This window comes from Echiichthys vipera, assembly GCF_963691815.1.
Source record: "Echiichthys vipera genome assembly, chromosome: 10".
NCBI lineage: Eukaryota > Metazoa > Chordata > Actinopteri > Perciformes > Trachinidae > Echiichthys > Echiichthys vipera.
The window spans coordinates 24,898,666-24,916,021 of NC_139835.1; the positions used below are offsets into that span (position 1 = coordinate 24,898,666).

The following is a 17,356-nucleotide window of genomic DNA, read 5'->3' on the forward strand; positions in this document are numbered from 1 at the left end:
ACCACTTTCATGTCTGTACGTACGTTCAGTATGAAGTTGGAGAGGGTTAGCTCAGCTAACTCAGCTAAAAAAGAGCAATTATCTTTTAAAACCAAGGACCTGAGTGAAGACAGACGCTGTTGAAATGTTTACCGGTTCTCTGTTTTCCAGATTCGAGAGAGCGTGGCGAAGGAGGTCCGACAGGAGATCTACAGCGAGCTGCTGGCTGCCGTGTCACCGCGACAATCGCCCCTACCCGGCAGTCAACACCCGCTGTAGTCACGGCAACAGCAGAGCACCGCCCTTTTTCACCTTCAGCCTTAGTAACCACAGCCTGAGCAGCAACACTGTCCGTCTGTAACACTGTATAGCTGAGTAACACTGTCTGCGTGGAACACTATGTGTCTGTTACACTGTATGTCTGTAACACTGATGACGAAATGAGCACATCGCCTACATGTGATAAACTCTGGAGGGCAGACAGGACGCAGAGCACGACAAGGACGTTTACGTACTCTATTTGGTTCTAGTGTGCTGGTGGGATGCATGCTGGGAACGCCAGTCTGGACCGGCCTCTGAACCATCAGCGATGATGCGTTGTCTTTTTCTCACATCTTGTTTCGTTTTTCTAAGCTGTTTTGATCAAAGCCAGGCGTTTAACTACTACCACTGCCACTAATACTGTGAGTACTACAACTAACACTGCTAAGAGTACTCTACCAGTATCACCTTTACTATTCCCAGTCCTGTGAATGTCCCAATTAAGTTTCCCTTGATCCCAGTCTGAGATCAGATCAGTCTGTCCTAATCAGTAGCTTGTAACTTAAAATATATTCCTTCATTTGATTATTTGGCTGAATTGAGCCTTGAATGTTATCAGAGCAACATGCAGGGGTCAGACTTCCCTTAATAAGTGCCTTAATGATCTTTTGATCTGAGCTCTTGTGCCTCTTAGTTTGAGGTTACATTAATAAGAGTAGATTTGTCTGTCTAACAGAGCTTTTACCGCTTAAAGTTACTCATTCCATGCACATTTCACCTTCGTGTAACAGTTTAAAGAGGCCTTAGAGCTAAATAACTAAGCGATCATGATCCTACATCTGTGTACATTCCATCATCATCATCATCATCGTCATCATCGTCGTTATGCTTCTGTTCCTCTTGCCTCATTCACAGTTGAATCTGTCAGTTTCTACGTACTTTTTCTTTCTGATTTGTGCTTAGCTACGCTTAACACAACCTGAACTGAAAGGAGTTTCGCAAAATGTTGAACTGCGTGTCGGTTGTTACAGAGCAGGCGATGAGGTTAGTGTGTGATGTCACGAGGTACTGTGGAAGTCAAAGGTTTCAGCAAGTTGTCATGGCGACCGTGATGATGATGATTTGGATGATGACGTAATGTCCGGTCAGAGGGAGGAGTTCAGCACAAACCCTAGCTGCGTTAGCATGTTAGCTTCCCCCTGTCTAATGACAAATCTGTGTGCAATAACATGAACATATATATCATTTACTGAGACTATTATTAATAGATAATCAGTGAATCACTGCTAACATTTCAGGTCATCGTGCACCACTTCAGCACAAACTGTCTACCTGCACGGCTGATACAAATTTATCTAAGTTCAATTGAGAGAAACTCTTGATTTTCCTTCCTCTTTGCACAGAATCCGCAGAGGAGATTGATCACTGAACAATTAACTGCTAATGACCAATCAATGAACGTCTGTTTCCTTCAGGATTGAGTTTAATGTCAGTGTGGTCCCTTGCAAGTGTCGGGATAAAATGTCAGTAATTGAAAACTGAAGATCTTGGGAGATGACACAAGCACTCTGCGCCCACTAATAACCAAGTGTGATTGGCTGAGAGGCCCGTCACTCAAGACAAACGCGCCCTAAAATACCTCTGTTGTTTTTAATGATTCTCCAGATTTCCACACAGACTCACGTTAGAATTTAATGAATCTACTGAAAGCTGAACTTCGAAACAATGTATTGACTTTCTTTTTGTGGATGTTCATTGTTGATGTTTGGGAAGAATATATGAAGAGAATCAAGGGTCCACTTCTTAATGATTCTGAGGTTTCAGACCCATCTCACTGTCTTTATTCAATCATCATTATTAACTGTGACCGTCGGGACTCTTCACCATTTCTCAACTTTATGTTTGTTTTAAAACTTTATCGTCCACGTTGATCACACTTTGCTCTGCTGGACCAACACTCACTGTGAGCTCCGAGGCTCTAGGTGCACTAGGTTCACTCACTTTTAATTTCCCTTCTCTGTCTCACTGTCGGTGTCTATTAATTTCTGTTAATGTCTTTTAATAATGATGTGTATTTTTTATTGATGTCTTACAGCGGGATGCAGGGGAAGGATCACTTTGTAGAGATGAAAATAATAAAGATGTATTTATTTTCAGTACATGTGAGTGCCGCTTCACTTCTTTGTCCACTTCCACTTCATGAATGAATAAATAGTTTATTTCGGTTAAAAAAAAAAACACAGAATTATTTCACATAATAAAAATGTACAATCGGCAACTGAAAAAGGAATAGGCTGAAGCCAAGGCTTATTTTTGCCTCTCCCATACAATCCATTAAGATAGATTACCCAGATTATCCGCAGTGCAAAAAAGAAATGAAATAAGAATAATAAAAATTATTATTAAATTATAATCCTTATTATGATCCTTATTTCATAAAGGGCTTACTCAACTTTTCTGTATTAAATTGGGATTTAATCTTCTTTTAGCATTTATATTCCAACTGCAAAATTAACCTCAACTATTTTATGTATTTCAACATTTTAAAATGTTCCAACTGCAGAATTGAAGCGGCGTACACACATATATTTTTCTTCTTTTTGTATCTGGATAAAATTAAGTAGTTCTATAACATTTACACTATTTTTCCTCCCATCATAACTGCAGGTTTCCCTGTCCTAACAAACAAAATATAGCATGATATCCTTGGAGGCAATACTTATTATCAGGGGGTCCTCAGAGTTACTGCAGGGCTCTGCCAAATTGTTTGATAGTCTTTCCAACTTTTTTTTTCAAAAATATTTCTGAAAATATACATTAACATGAATGCAATGTATTATTAGCAAATATACATTTGTGGAAAAAAAACCTTTAAATGTTTTACTTTCTTTCTTTTTTTTTAGTTAGGAGTTTATTATTCATCTAATACTGTATTTTGTATACCTTTTCTTTCAAACAAGTGTTTTCTAAGCTGCTGGAAATTAAATTTCCTTGCGGGAGTCATCCCAAAGACATCAATAAAGAGAAGTCTAAGCACTGGCGCGCACAAGGAGGGTGCACATTAAAGTGCCCTCTAGGAGCCAAAATGTGTGCTAAAGTGCCCTCATGGCCACTAAAACGTGTGCTAAAGTGCCCTCATGGCAACTAAAACGTGTGCTAAAGTGCCCTCATGCAACTAAAACATGTGCTAAAGTGCCCTCATGGCAACTAAAATGTGTGCTAAAGTGCCCTCTAGGAGCCAAAACGTGTGCTATAGTGCCCTCATGGCAACTAAAACGTGTGCTAAAGTGCCCTCTAGGAACTAAAACATGTGCTAAAGTGCCCTCATGGCAACTAAAACATGTGCTAAAGTGCCCTCTAGGAGCCAAAACGTGTGCTAAAGTGCCCTCATAGAAACTAAAATGTGTGCTAAAGTGCCCTCTAGGAGCCAAAACGTGTGCTATAGTGCCCTCATGGCAACTAAAACGTGTGCTAAAGTTCCCTCTAGGAACTAAAACGTGTGCTAAAGTGCCCTCATGGCAACTAAAACATGTGCTAAAGTGCCCTCTAGGAGCCAAAACGTGTGCTAAAGTGCCCTCATGGCAACTAAAACATGTGCTAAAGTGCCCTCTAGGAGCCAAAACGTGTGCTAAAGTGCCCTCTAGGAGCCAAAACGTGTGATAAAGTGCCCTCATGGCAACTAAAATGTGTGCTTAAGTGCCCTCTAGGAGCCAACACTTGTGGCAAAGTGCCCTCTTTAGGGGCGATGATGCACTGTATGTGCCCTTTTTTCTCCTTTTTGCTTCTGCCCTCCAACAAGTTTGTGCACACCACTGAGTCTAAGTCTAGGCCGCCCTAGCTGTTAGGCCCAATTTAATATGCAATACAATATTTTTAGTAGGTGTCACTGCTTCGTCTCTTTATCAGCTAAAGGGGGTTCTTGGCCTAAATAACGTTGAATACCACCAGGGGGCAGTAGTGTAATGGTTCAAACCTAGAGACTTTTATTTTGAAATCCAGAAGCTGTCTGTGACCCGGAAGTGTTGTGAGTGAAGAACGAACGACACTGATTAACAAGAGGGACGAAAAGGCGGAAAACACGGTAAGAGGACATTAAAACACACAGAAAAGGCAGCAAGAAGGCGGAATCTCTCTCTTTAAAGACCGCAGAATAAAAAAGTCCCGAGGTTTAAGCGACAGACAAGAGAATAAAGTATCATCTGGCGCTAAAGTAGGATTAGCTGAGTGGCTAACTTTAGCTCATCCAAACACACACATGGCGATAAAAACACACGGGCGCTGAAGACTTTGTGTGTTTTTTTGTGGTTACAGATGATGTTGTTTGAATAAACAAATGGCATGCTGATTTATTTATTCAACAGTTAGTTAGTGTTATGTCCTGTCCTGTTAATGGCCACTTAACATGGCGTTGGCTAAGCTAAAGTCCCTATTTAAAGTGACTAAAGTGACGTTTTCACTGTTAGCTAAAAACCTGCATTGTTTCTCTTAAGGATGTAATATGTCACCATGACAGTAAGGAAAAAGCTTCAATTCATGTGGTAAACTTTTTATTTTACAGGGCGAAATAAGATTCTTAGGTTCTCAGACCTTATTTTCTTGTTTTTTAGTTGATTCATCTCATTATTATTATTATTATTATGGAAAAATACCATATCCATTATGCAAATTCACTACTTAGAAGCCTTGTTTTATTGCTTTTACTAATGAGGTCAAGCAATACATTATCATTAGAAATGATAACTGTAAGAGCTTGTTCTGCCTGTAAGGTGTTTGCTTAAAACTTACTTTATTTTTACTTTTGTCGTTATTATTATTATTATTACTTGTTTTATTTTGGGTTTTTTTCTTCGCTCTCACGTCTATTGTTATGTATTGTTTTTGGGAGGTTGAATATTTTATTATATAAATAAAGTTTGCTTAAAAATAAATAAAATGAAAACATTGTATTTAAAGGGCCAGAAAACTAACAGTTAAACTCAACAGTAATGTGTTTTTACAGTGGTGTCCCAGCTGCAACAGCTTTTTCAAGTAACCTGTATAGGGATGGACAGAAAATAAATCTATTTTTAAATTCATCTGTCAAGCTAAAAAATAGACAATATTTTGATGATTCCAGCATCTCAAATGTGAGAATTTGGTCATTATAGTAAAGTGATTAACCTTTTGTGTTTTGGACAGTTGGTCAAACAACAAATCAACAAACACACAAACAAGCAAGTAAACATCATCTTGGGCTGGGAGGTGTCATTTTTCTCCGCTTTCCAATGTTATGTAGACTAATTGGTCAATTGAGACAATAGTGTGGAGGTTAATTGATAATAAAAAAGAATGCTAGTTGCTGCTTTATTTGTTCTTTTATGCTCTTTGTGCTGAGCAAAATTCCTCTCGGGGCAATAAAGGTTTATTTAATTCTGTCATTCATTTATTACTTTCCACAATCAGTGTCTTGTGCCCTTTTCTGTGCACGTGGCGGTAACAAAGCTGACTTAAAGTTCGTCTGGAGCATATTGTTGATGAAATTATATAGAAATCATCATCTTATTTAGCATGTGAATGTGTGTTTTTCAGGTATGGACTCTCAAGACAGAAGTCGAAGTCCCAGTCCTGCACAAAAAGAACAAAGTGGTAAGTAAAACCCGCGGCTCACGTTTATCTTGTTGTAGTAACAGTAGCAGTACTAGAAGCTGCTGGTTTGACATTCATCTAATAATGCTGTCTTCAGGACCTTCAGAAGATGAGTCCAGTCCTGCAGCAGCAGAGAAGCCTCAACAGGCCGGCTCGTCCGAGAAAAGCCCCAAAGAGAACTCGTCCCCTCAGGCCAGTCCTGCACGCAGCTCTCGGTCTGCGAGCCCTGCCTCCGGGAGTCCTGCCTCCAGCAGCTCAGACGACAGCAGCAGCAGTGAGGATGAGGATGAACATCACGGGGCACTGAGGAAGCTCAGGAGCAGTGTGGCTCAGATCAAAGTATGTAATGATTAACATGCATGTTATTGGCATTTCATGTTTTTGTATGCACCACTTAATTATGACTTTGAAAATTGTTACTGGCCTCGTAAACGAGAGAAGTCTGGTATCTACAATAAGATCTCTGAAAGGTGAAATGTAAAGTGGTAAGGCGTAAAATCTATTCTTGATGATTACCGTATTTTCCCAATATAAGGCGCATCTTCAATGAATGGCATAGAATAGACGCTACAGTCGAGGCTGGGGTTACGTTCTGCATCCATTAGATGGAGCTGCGCTAAAGGGAATGTCAACAAAACAGTCAGGGGAGGTCGTCTTGTTGCTTCCTCTACTTCCGCACCATTGATTGGTTCATGTTAAACTCTGTGGCTGCTGCTCTATTACCGTGTTCTACTGCGTGACTAATGGCCTTGAGTTTAAACTCTGCGTCGTAAGCGTGTCTCTTAATAGGAGCCATTTTGGGCTCTTTACACAAACACACAAATGGAAATGAAAGGGCACGCTTCGCTCAGTCATATATCTCAACATGCACCGCGCGTTACTTCTTCTACGGGGGAAAATGGAGTCGGCGGCTGCTCACTGTAGTTGCGAGACCTGTTGTGGCTCAATATTGGTCCATATATAAGGCACACCAGATTATAAGGCGCACTGTCGGCTTTAGAGAAATTTGAAGGTTTTTAGGTGCGCTTTATACTGCGTAAAATACGGTAACTTAAATCAGATAAATAGGTGCGTTGCATGTACACTTCTCTGAATTTATCCATCCATGAATTTCTCCTGCTTACTCGCGGCCGGCTAAGCAAGGTAGTCTAGACGCCTCTCTACCCAAAAGGGTTTTGTAGCTCCTTGTGGGGGATCCAGAGGTCTTCTTTAGTCAGAAGAGAGATGCATGTTCTGAATCTTAGTTTTCTATCAGAATTTATCGTAGGAATGTGCACTTCTTCTACATTCATCAAGTGAGCAACACTGTTGTTTCCTTAAATATAAAATTATGTAAAGTGAAAATTACAAGCTTAATCATAAACGCATTTCTCGGGTATAAAACTGTGGACCAAGGATTTTTTTTTTTTCCGTTTAGGCAAAAACAGTTAAAACATGATGCACCTATATATTTATTCTGGCCTATGAATTGCATTAGCTTTAACTGGGTCTAATAAGCCTAATAACCTGGCAACATGTGCAAAACTGTGCAAAACCTGTAACACATTCCAGAGATGTGGAAGGTTTGTGGAGTTGTGCAGGTAGAAGAGCAGCAGTCTTATGGAGATATCTGGCCTCAAACATTTTGTGATTCTGCTAACTGGCCTCGCAAATTTTGTCTGGTCAGCAGTGTTAGTTTCCATGGCAACAAAAAATGATTTGACATCAAGACATGTTTCTGAGACGGCGTAGGAAGGGTTACATTTATCTGGCCTGCAAACAGACCAGTGTCCAATAAAGAAAATACTGCAAACATCTCCACTGAATAAAGACGCAGCTCGTTTGATGGACAGAATCACAAATGGAAGAGAACAGTGTGTCCATTACTGTCATCTCAGACACGAACTCCCCGGTTAGCTCAAGCTTTTACTTCAAGGTGAAACTGACTGACGCTAATTCGAACTGTAGTTTATGTGTTGTCTCCCTTATGCAGCTAAACTCAGACTTTTTTTAAAATAGCAGCATGTCTTTATGACGGTCCAGTTTTCTCTGAGGCGTTCACGTCCAAATCCATCATTCAGGGACAGCCCAGCTCCTTCTAACGTGACCTGAGGACTGAAATAAATGTTTTTTGTTGTTCAGAGATCAAAATCCAAGTCCAAGTCCAAGTCCAGAGAGCGAGACGGATCTAGATCCAAATCCGGATCAAGAGAGCGAGACAGATCCAGAGACAGGTCCAGATCCCCAGAGCGAGACAGGTCCAGATCCAGAGAGCGAGACAGGTCCAGATCCAGAGACCGATCACGATCCAGAGGACGAGACAGATCCAGGTCCAGAGAGAGAGACAGAGACCGGGGGCGCTACGACAGAGGACGTTATACCCGGTAAGAGATAGACACACACAGCTTTTTATTGGTTTGTAATAATGTTATTAAATTGTCCAAATAAAGTACCCAAAGAGAGACATGATTTTTTTTTAGTTTACAAAATGAGTTTTTGTTTTGTCTCTTCCTCTCTCCTCCGCCCAGGGGTCGCTATGACGATCGCCGTGACGACAGGGACGGGCGTTTCGATCGGTGGCCCAATCGGGATGCAGAGCCGGATCACAGGAGACGAGGGCGCTCCAGCTCCCCTCCGGAAGACAGGGAGCAAGCGGCGGCTGAGGAGCCGCCGGTCAAGAAGAAGAAGGAGGAGATCGACCCGATCCTGACGAGGACGGGTGGAGCTTACATCCCCCCCGCTAAGCTGCGCATGATGCAGCAGCAAATCACTGACAAGACCAGGTACGAGTGCTTTCTTTCTTATTTCTATAGTTCTATACTTGGTTTTAGTTCATCAACTCCTGCTGATTGTTTTCAAATCCTGAAAATGTAGTAAACATTTAATTACCCATTATAAAAATCTTTACTTTTTGGTCAAAGTTGAGTAATCCATTGTGTGGTAAAACAGTTCAGCATGGTGCATTCAAGGACACTGAGACATCTGAGATTTGAGTGTAGGCTTTGATAGGCTCCATCAGAAAAAAACATCCTCGACGAGTGATAAAAAGCAAACATGGGCGCTGTAAAAATCTATTACAGCATCATACCAACACTTGAATGCACTGCCCTGCGGTATTAAACACAACAATAAAGAAACTTGATATAATCTGCGTATGTGTTCTCACTGATGCCCCGCCTCGTGTGCAGCTTGGCATATCAGAGGATGAGCTGGGAGGCCCTGAAGAAGTCCATCAACGGTCTGATCAACAAAGTCAACGTGTCGAACATCGTCTTCATCATCCAGGAGCTGCTGCAGGAGAACATCATCAGGGGGAGGTGAACAACAACACGCGCCAACAAACAACATCACATTGTTAAAGTAACGTGTCATGATTAGTGCGGTTGATGGAGAGTGAAACAGAGAAACTTTTCTTTTCTCTGTATTCCTCTGGAGGTCATGTCTGTCTGACTGTTTCCCTTCTGCTTGTCTCTCAGGGGTCTGTTGGCTCGCTCGGTGCTGCAGGCTCAGGCGGCGTCTCCGATCTTTACTCACGTTTACTCCGCCGTTGTCGCCATCATCAACTCCAAGTTCCCTCAGATCGGAGAGCTGATCCTCAAACGCCTCATCCTGGCCTTCAGGAGGAGCTACCGCCGTAATCTCAAGGTACGTGTCTGTCCGATGTTTGAAAATGTCAGTACGGGCAGCGGTATTAAAAGATGTGACTGATCGGGTGGGTGAAAAGAAATCGTTCTTGCATGAGAATCATGGTTCTTATCTTTTATACAATTCTGGATTGAAGTGCCAAAAATAATTTTTGTATCAATGTAAAAGGCTGAACTCAACAGCATACAATATCTTTTAGTTTATTTTCCAAAAGAGGCAGGAGTTTTTGCACATTTCATATTTAATAACTTAATAATTACCTTTGCAAAATGAAGGTGAGGTATTTTTATTTATTCAGTATTTGTTAATGCTGCTTGAGTCAAAATTTTTATTTTCATGTGTTTTATTGTGTTTTCTATAATTATACATATTGGCAATAATAGTTTTATTAGCAGTTGCATTAGTTATGTATTAAAACCAGTCTTTTCTTTTGTTCTACAGCAACAGTGCCTGACAGCCTCAAAGTTTGTGGCACATCTCATCAACCAGAACGTGGTAGGTCCTGCTGTCTGACTTTAATGTTAGAGGGTTTTAGTGTTCAACTCTAATTAAGTGTATTTACCTCCCTCTCTGTGTGTCTGCTCCGGGCTCTCTCGCCCTCAGGCTCACGAGGTTTTGTGTCTGGAGATGCTCACTCTGCTGCTGGAGCGTCCGACTGACGATAGCGTGGAGGTCTCCATCGCCTTCCTCAAGGAGTGCGGACTCAAACTGACTGAGGTGTCGCCGCGAGGAATCAACGGTAGCGACAACTGTCCTCGTAATTTAACATGAGGACTAACAATCTGAGTTAGAGTTAAAGAGCATTGTAATCAAGGAGAATCAGCCTTTTTTAAATTAAGTAAAACAGCCTAAAGGTGCTTGTCTCTCTTTTCAGCCATATTTGAGCGTCTCAGGAACGTCCTCCATGAGTCGGCCATCGATAAGAGGGTCCAGTATATGATTGAGGTGATGTTTGCCATCAGGAAAGACGGTTTCAAAGATCACCCAGTGATCCCAGATGGCCTGGACCTGGTGGACGAGGAAGACCAGTTCACTCACATGCTGCCACTGGACGACGAGTACAACACAGAGGACATCCTCAGTAAGCCTCAGACAGGGGCTGGGTGGGGAAGACTCATATGTGCAGAGAGTTGTAGACACTAAGTGCGTATATGTAACTTGTGTGTATGTTTGTGCTCACTCAGATGTGTTTAAGCTGGACCCAGACTTCCTGCAGAACGAGGAGAAATACAAAACCATCAAAAGAGGTGAGAATGCGCATATACGTCAAACGGTTCAGATGAGCTGCCACTCCCTCACACAGTTTAACCAATCAGCTGTCACCCCCCGACAGATATCCTGGACGAGGGCAGCAGCGACTCTGGGGAGGACGGTGACGGCAGCGATGAAGAGGAAGACGATGAGGAGGAAAATGCACAGGAGGGAGAAGGTGAGACAGACGGGGCATTTCACTGTTTTTATACTGAGCCTGTGAAAACAGCTGTATAATGTCTCCTGTGTCTCTGGAGGAGATTCGTCAAGTCTGAGAAAAAAAACAAACACTTGGCTTAGTGATGTCATCAGGGTCATCCTTGGGCGTTTAAGCAGAAAACCTGCATTAAAAACTGGAGCTGTTGAGTTTGAAAGACAACAAAACAAAGGTATCCAGGTATTTACACAAACGCCCTCACTAGAGGTTAAATGCCTGGATCTCCACACCAGACATTTGGACCAGTCCCAGCCTGGTCAAATGCGTAAATGAACTGATGAAGCCTCTTGGATGGGAGGGGAAACGTCTTCCTAGACAAACAACCAAGTCCAGTTGGTCTTTTTTTTTAATGTACTTGTTCCACACAGTTGTCAGTTTTGTCTGAAAAGAGAGAGACAGACGAGCATGCAGGCTGCTCCTACACACACACACACACACACACACACACACACACACACACACACACACACACACACACACACACACACACACACAACTTAGAAAACAGTAGAGGAACAAAATTGTCTTGACTGACGCAGAGGAATGTGCTCCTGACGGCTGCTCGCCCGTCTCTGCTCTGTGGTGCTTACATCCCCAATTAAAACTCGACCTCTGCTGCTTCAATGTGGCCAGTCACTTTTTTTTAAAGTAGCTGAACATTCATAGATATTCACAGATATGAATGTGGTATCAGTTCTCTCACCTTAACTCTTACTGTTAATTAAATTCAATATTGTGGTACGATCTTGATTTTAAAGTCATATTAAAGATGACGTCTCTCTGTCTGTCTCTCCCTCACAGATGAGAAGGTCACCATCTTTGATCAGACAGAAGTCAACCTGGTTGCTTTCAGGAGAACCATCTACCTCGCTATCCAGTCCAGGTACACACACACACACACACACACACACACACACACACACACACACACACACACACACACACACACACACACACACACACTTCCAAATACACCCCCACACAGTCAGTGACTCAGTTGTCTCTCAGGTTTTGGCAGTTATTTACAGCTCCTTCTATATTTGATGGACTTTGACTAATATTTAAAGCTGTGTGTGTGTGTCCTAGTAACCATGGTTTCATTGTAGAGCAGCTCACAGGTTTGGATCAAACACTGAAACAGACTGGGGAAAATTACACAAACAGTAGCATACATACACAAGCTCAGTGATGTGTACTTACTGACTTGATTGATTTATTGATTGTTTCTATAGTTTGGACTTTGAGGAGTGTGCTCACAAATTGATCAAGATGGACTTTCCTGACAGCCAGACGGTGAGTCCACAAACACTCTCACACACACACACACACACACACACACACACACACACACTTGGCAGATTTAAAAGGCTTCAGTGATGCAAACGCACACGAATGAGGATGAATGTGAAAACTCCTATCTCTCTCCGTTTCTCCAGTGAGGATAAATGTGAAAATAAGTATTGATAAGACAAAGTGACGTACATTAAACAGTCATTAACTGGAAGAGTTGGCATGACAACAGCTGGACCTAAAAGCTTGATCTGAATCATTAGACGATCGATCGAGAGAATTCACCTGCAACAGATAATCTGTAAATTGTTGAAGACATTTAGTCAGCAAATATCGGGCTCCAGCTCCTGAAATTAGATGATTTATGGCCTTTCTCTGTCACTGCTGACCAGAAGGTGGCGCTGATAAACAAGTTCAGTCTTTGATAAAATAATTTCACATGTGTTCGTGAGAGGTAATTATGAATAATGTCCCTTGTGGCCCCTCATAGAGAAACATCATGTGTCAGAGGACAATCAGCTCTGTGGGTGTGTGGTGATGTTTGTATTTTTGTGAGGCCCATTTTGTGGGTTTGACCCGAAGACTGATGACGTGTGGCTCATTAACACCTCTTCAAACTTAGGTTGTCACGATACCGGTTTTTACAACTTCGATACAAAACTAGCATTGAACGATACTCGAAACCTCTTTCTTCACCGCGGCGCTCAGAGGTGGATGTCTTACTTCTTCGCAATTTTGGTTCTCACCAACCGATACTCGATACTAAGTTACTTTTGCTACTTTTGACAACGTTCCTTCAGACAGAAGTGGACAAAAGCAGTGTGTCATCTGTAGCTGGTGATCACTGATTTTGTTAGCTTCAGTGTCAGCTTTTTTTTTATCCGCAGTGTTGGAGTTGCTTGGAAACACCTTTTTGAGGTTTCCAGCTGGCTCGTATTAAAACAAGAACTCTGTTAACGGGTCTTAAACTTGCACTTGATGTCTACATACTGGCTGACTTGTTAAGAGGCTGAGGCTAAAGCTAACATGTCCGATGCAAAGAGTTATTAGCAAGAGTCTGAAGCCACTGAGAACATGAGAGGAAACACCTGCTGTACATGGAAGTGATGCCGGTCCTCACATTTGTACTGAAACCAACTGCGTGTGTGTGTGTATGTGTGTGAGGTCCGAGCTGGTGACCTTGTCATCCAGAGTTTCATCAGCCTCAGGACTGAATCACTCGACACAACAGCTGGAAACACACACAGACACACACACACACACACACACACACACACACACGTTTGTCCTCTCACAGCCTCTGTCTCACACACTGACCTACCGACTGACTGAGAAAACACACATTTCCATTTAATCCCCAAGCTTTCACATCCAAAAGTGTCTTGTGTTAAATAGCTGAAACCAAAGGACAGTTGGAGATTTACTCATGTGACCCCGTCCTCGTTTTCCAACAATCAATCTTAGAACGAAAGTGTTTTATGAGGCTTAATGTGTGAGCAGTGATTGTTCACTTTCAGTTTAAATGGACCTGATTTGAATTAAAGTTAACGTAGATCACCTTCCTGTTATAATCTGTCAAAATGACGGACGGCCCACAGATTTGTCCGTCATTGTTAAAAAAATGTTTTGTTAATAACAAACACACAAACGTGCGTGTGCGTGTGTGTGTGTGCGTGTGTGTGTGAAACACTGACATCACTGATATCTGAGGACCTGTCATCACAGCTGCTCTCTACACATCTCACACACACACGATCGAAACATAACTCCTCGAGCTGTTGTTTTGCCTCAGAGTGAGGGTGTAACCCACCTCTGGGATTTCACACCTGGCTGCTGCACTCACGTTCACATCATTTGATCTTTGACCTCATTTAGCACTGAGCCGTCAGGTCGTCCAATCAGATCACAGCTGTTCTCGAACATGAACTTATTTTCCAAATTGTCGTTTTCTATTTTTATTTTACATCAACAGTCTGATAAACATGACGTGAACATTAAAATGTGATATTTTGTTTAAAGATATTTGATGTTTGTGTCAACAGAAGGAGCTGTGTAACATGATCCTGGACTGCTGCGCTCAACAGAGAACCTACGAGAAGTTCTTTGGTCTGCTGGCCGGGGTGAGACTTAAAAACATTTTCTCTCTTCCCTCTGGTGGTTTCCATCAAATCAGATGGTTTGGATTTTGTTTCCTCTCTTTTAAAATGTGTTTAACGATGACAGACTTGGTGGTGCACGTTTTTAGCATTATTTATCGACTGTCCTGCACCTAAAGTCCTAATAATATCACATGTTTCAATCATGTTTTAGTTGGTTCTACTCCATACGTAACATAGTGAGTGACACATGATCGGGTGCCAATTGATTTGCTGTTCTGTATACACTGCTGAACTATGTGTGTGCGCGTGCGTGTTCAGAGGTTCTGTCTGCTGAAGAAGGAGTACATGGAGAGTTTTGAGGGGATTTTTGCGGAGCAGTACGAGACGATTCACCGCCTGGAGACCAACAAACTGAGGAACGTGGCTCGACTCTTCGCTCACCTGCTCTACACAGACTCTGTGCCCTGGAGTGTAAGAACACACACACACACACAACTTTTAAATCTATTGCAGTCGGACTAAACTCAGGTTAAACTCACATGAAGCTGGTGGTTCTTTTTTAAATAGATTTTTCTCCTAATTTATCGTGTGTGTGTGTGTGTGTGTGTGTCGACCACCAGGTGTTGGAGTGTATCAGGATGAGTGAGGAGACCACGACATCATCCAGCAGAATCTTTGTCAAGATCCTTTTCCAGGAGCTCTGTGCCTACATGGGCCTCCCCAGACTCAACCAGAGGCTCAAAGACCCGTACGAACACACACTGACACATGTTTATGTAGAACCTGGATTTGATATAAACACATGTATTTTTGGGGAAACAATTTGGCAAACTGAAGATCAGTGAAAGACACAATACTGTTTGAAAATAAATAAATAAAATGTTTCATGCGCTATTGGTCAATTAACTGTGTGTGTGTGTTTGTTTCAGCACTCTGCAGCCATTCTTCGAAGGTCTTTTTCCTCGTGATAATCCCAGAAACACTCGCTTTGCCATCAACTTCTTCACTTCTATTGGACTGGGAGGACTGACGTAAGACACACACACACACACACACACACACACACGCACACGACATGACTGTTTTCGCCATATGTGATTGTTGAACATCTCATTCCAAACCATGATCACTACTCTGCTGCTATACAAACATTTAACAAACACAATTCTCTCTCTTTCTCAGGGACGAGTTGAGGGAACATTTGAAGAACGCTCCCAAGATGATCATGACGCAGAAACAAGAAGTGGAATCCTCCGACTCTGACTCCTCCTCTTCATCTTCCTCTTCTTCGTCTGACTCCTCCTCCTCCTCGGACTCCTCCAGTGAATCTGATTCCTCGGACTCCTCCAGCAGCAGCTCTGGTACGTCCATATGTATTTATTTAAAGTGAATTTAATTGCATAGGTTGTGTTCTCCTTCTGAAAAATCTGATACAAAAAGGAGACATTTAAAATATTTTTTTTTTTATGCCTTCGTCCTCCAGACTCAGACAGCAAACACAGGAAGAAGAAGAAGAGAAAAGAACAAAGTGAGGAGAAAAAGAAGAAGAAAACAAAGAAAGGGGATGACAAGAAGAAGAAGAAAGACAACAGTCGGAAAAAGGACAAACAGTCGGACAAGAAGCGAGCCGGACGCAAGAACGACGACGAGGATGACGACAGTGACGACGAGAAGCAGGCGAGGAAGGACAGGAAAGGACGTGCACGTGAGTTGGAGAGCCGTGACCATGCACGTGAGGTGGAGGAGTGGGGTCGTGCGCGTGAGGCGGAAGAGCGCGGTCGCGCACGTGAGGCGGAGGAGCACAGTCGTGCACGCGAGGCGGAGGAGCGCGGCCGTGCACGTGAAGGGGAGCCGCGCGGCCGTGCACGTGAAGCGGAGTCGCACGGTCGAGCGCGTGAGACGGAGGAGCACGAGCAAGCGCATGAGGGCAACCGCCGCAGCAGACGAGACGAAAGACCGGACGATGACGAAAAAGAAGAGCGCGAGAGCAGGCGAAAAATGGACGTTAAAGGCCGACAAAGAGACGGAGAGAGGGAAAGAGAGAGGGAGAGATCAAGGGAGAGACAGACTGAGGAGAAGAGAGAGAGCGAGAGAGAGAAGCCGAGGGAGAGAGAGAGGAATAAAGAGAACCGAGACAGGAACAGAGAGAGAGAGGAGAGGAGGAGGAGGTAAAACTCTTCTCCCTTCTGTCCTGAAGCAGCAGTGGACTGATGACTGCCATCTTTCCCCTGTCATCCCTCGCTTCATTACCTCATCCTGTCACTGTGGTGTTTTGGATTTGGGACCCATCTCTCTTTCTTCTCCTCTCTCTCTCTCTCTCTCTCTCTCTCTCTCTCTCTCTCTCTCTCTGTCAGTCTGTATTTTTCTATTATTGATTTTTGTTGTTGATGAAATGTGGATGAAAAAAAAACATTAAAGTTGCTTTAGATGTTTTCTAATCTGTTTCTGTTCCAACTGCTTTTAGTTCCCGGCCGATATTTTAAAGAGCGACTTCATCTTCGTTCTTTTCCAGGTTATTCGAATGGAAACGTCCACTCAGCCTGAGCACAATGCAATGACGAGGGTTACCACAGTAAGCTCATCAATAAGGCTATAAATAATGTGAAGGCTAGCGCTAGCTGAGTCAACGTTAACTGGACGTTTGGAACTTGTAATTGCAAAACAATTAAATGTTACATTTCAAATGTTTAGAATCAATTACTACATTCATAATTAAGGTATAAGTAATTTAGGGATCATGCATGGCTGATAAAAAGAAATCTGCAGTACTCCAAAGTAACCCCTACAGTATCCCAATTTGAAAAAACACTGCGTTTAACCAGCTGCAAGGTCAAATTACTGTTTTGGTCAAAGAAGTCTGGTGGCTTTGAAGAGCGCTATACAACGGCTTCAGTTTCCCGTTGGAAAGGGCTGCCTAACGGCGAGGTAAAGTGGTGAAAAATTCTCAGTATAGCTTACACCTTAAGCGATATTTGTTTTTATTCATCAGCTAAAATACACTTTGCTGCTA

At 42.6% G+C, this 17,356-nt stretch overlaps 2 protein-coding genes across 4 annotated transcripts in view; both read left to right on the forward strand.

The window, feature by feature from the left end:
• itprid2 (ITPR interacting domain containing 2) overlaps positions 1 to 2,355 on the forward strand; it is a 35,196-nt gene extending 32,841 nt beyond the window's left edge. For both annotated transcript variants that reach the window (XM_083921268.1, XM_083921269.1), the window contains one exon: positions 151 to 2,355. In XM_083921268.1, coding sequence (XP_083777394.1) covers positions 151 to 258 — 108 coding nt within the window. In that variant the 3' untranslated portion in view covers positions 259 to 2,355. The remainder of the gene's footprint in view (positions 1 to 150) is intronic.
• A 1,903-nt stretch (positions 2,356 to 4,258) lies between these two features.
• cwc22 (CWC22 spliceosome associated protein homolog) lies at positions 4,259 to 17,062 on the forward strand. 2 transcript variants are annotated; one of them, XM_083922081.1, is made up of 20 exons: positions 4,259 to 4,321; positions 5,809 to 5,865; positions 5,963 to 6,204; positions 7,987 to 8,228; positions 8,373 to 8,627; positions 9,033 to 9,161; positions 9,321 to 9,489; positions 9,931 to 9,984; positions 10,093 to 10,228; positions 10,364 to 10,570; positions 10,674 to 10,736; positions 10,823 to 10,918; positions 11,759 to 11,840; positions 12,190 to 12,250; positions 14,290 to 14,367; positions 14,665 to 14,817; positions 14,967 to 15,094; positions 15,276 to 15,377; positions 15,529 to 15,707; positions 15,830 to 17,062. In XM_083922081.1, exons 2-20 carry the CDS (start codon positions 5,811 to 5,813, stop codon positions 16,516 to 16,518), a joined length of 3,120 nt encoding a protein of 1,039 aa, XP_083778207.1. In that variant the 5' UTR covers positions 4,259 to 4,321; positions 5,809 to 5,810; the 3' UTR covers positions 16,519 to 17,062. The 2 variants fall into 2 exon arrangements, with proteins under 2 accessions (XP_083778207.1, XP_083778208.1); XM_083922082.1 differs by having other exon boundaries at positions 4,273 to 4,321; positions 5,972 to 6,204.
• Positions 17,063 to 17,356: the final 294 nt, after the last annotated feature.

What these genes read in the sequence shown, in the direction of transcription:
- cwc22 (XM_083922081.1), top strand. Translation starts at nt 5,811, where the DNA reads ATGGACTCTCAAGACAGAAGTCGAAGTCCCAGTCCTGCACAAAAAGAA. An exon ending in TGCACAAAAAGAACAAAGTG is followed by an intron (nt 5,866 to 5,962) that starts GTAAGTAAAACC and finishes TGCTGTCTTCAG; the next exon opens with GACCTTCAGAAGATGAGTCC. An exon ending in ATACAAAACCATCAAAAGAG is followed by an intron (nt 10,737 to 10,822) that starts GTGAGAATGCGC and finishes ACCCCCCGACAG; the next exon opens with ATATCCTGGACGAGGGCAGC.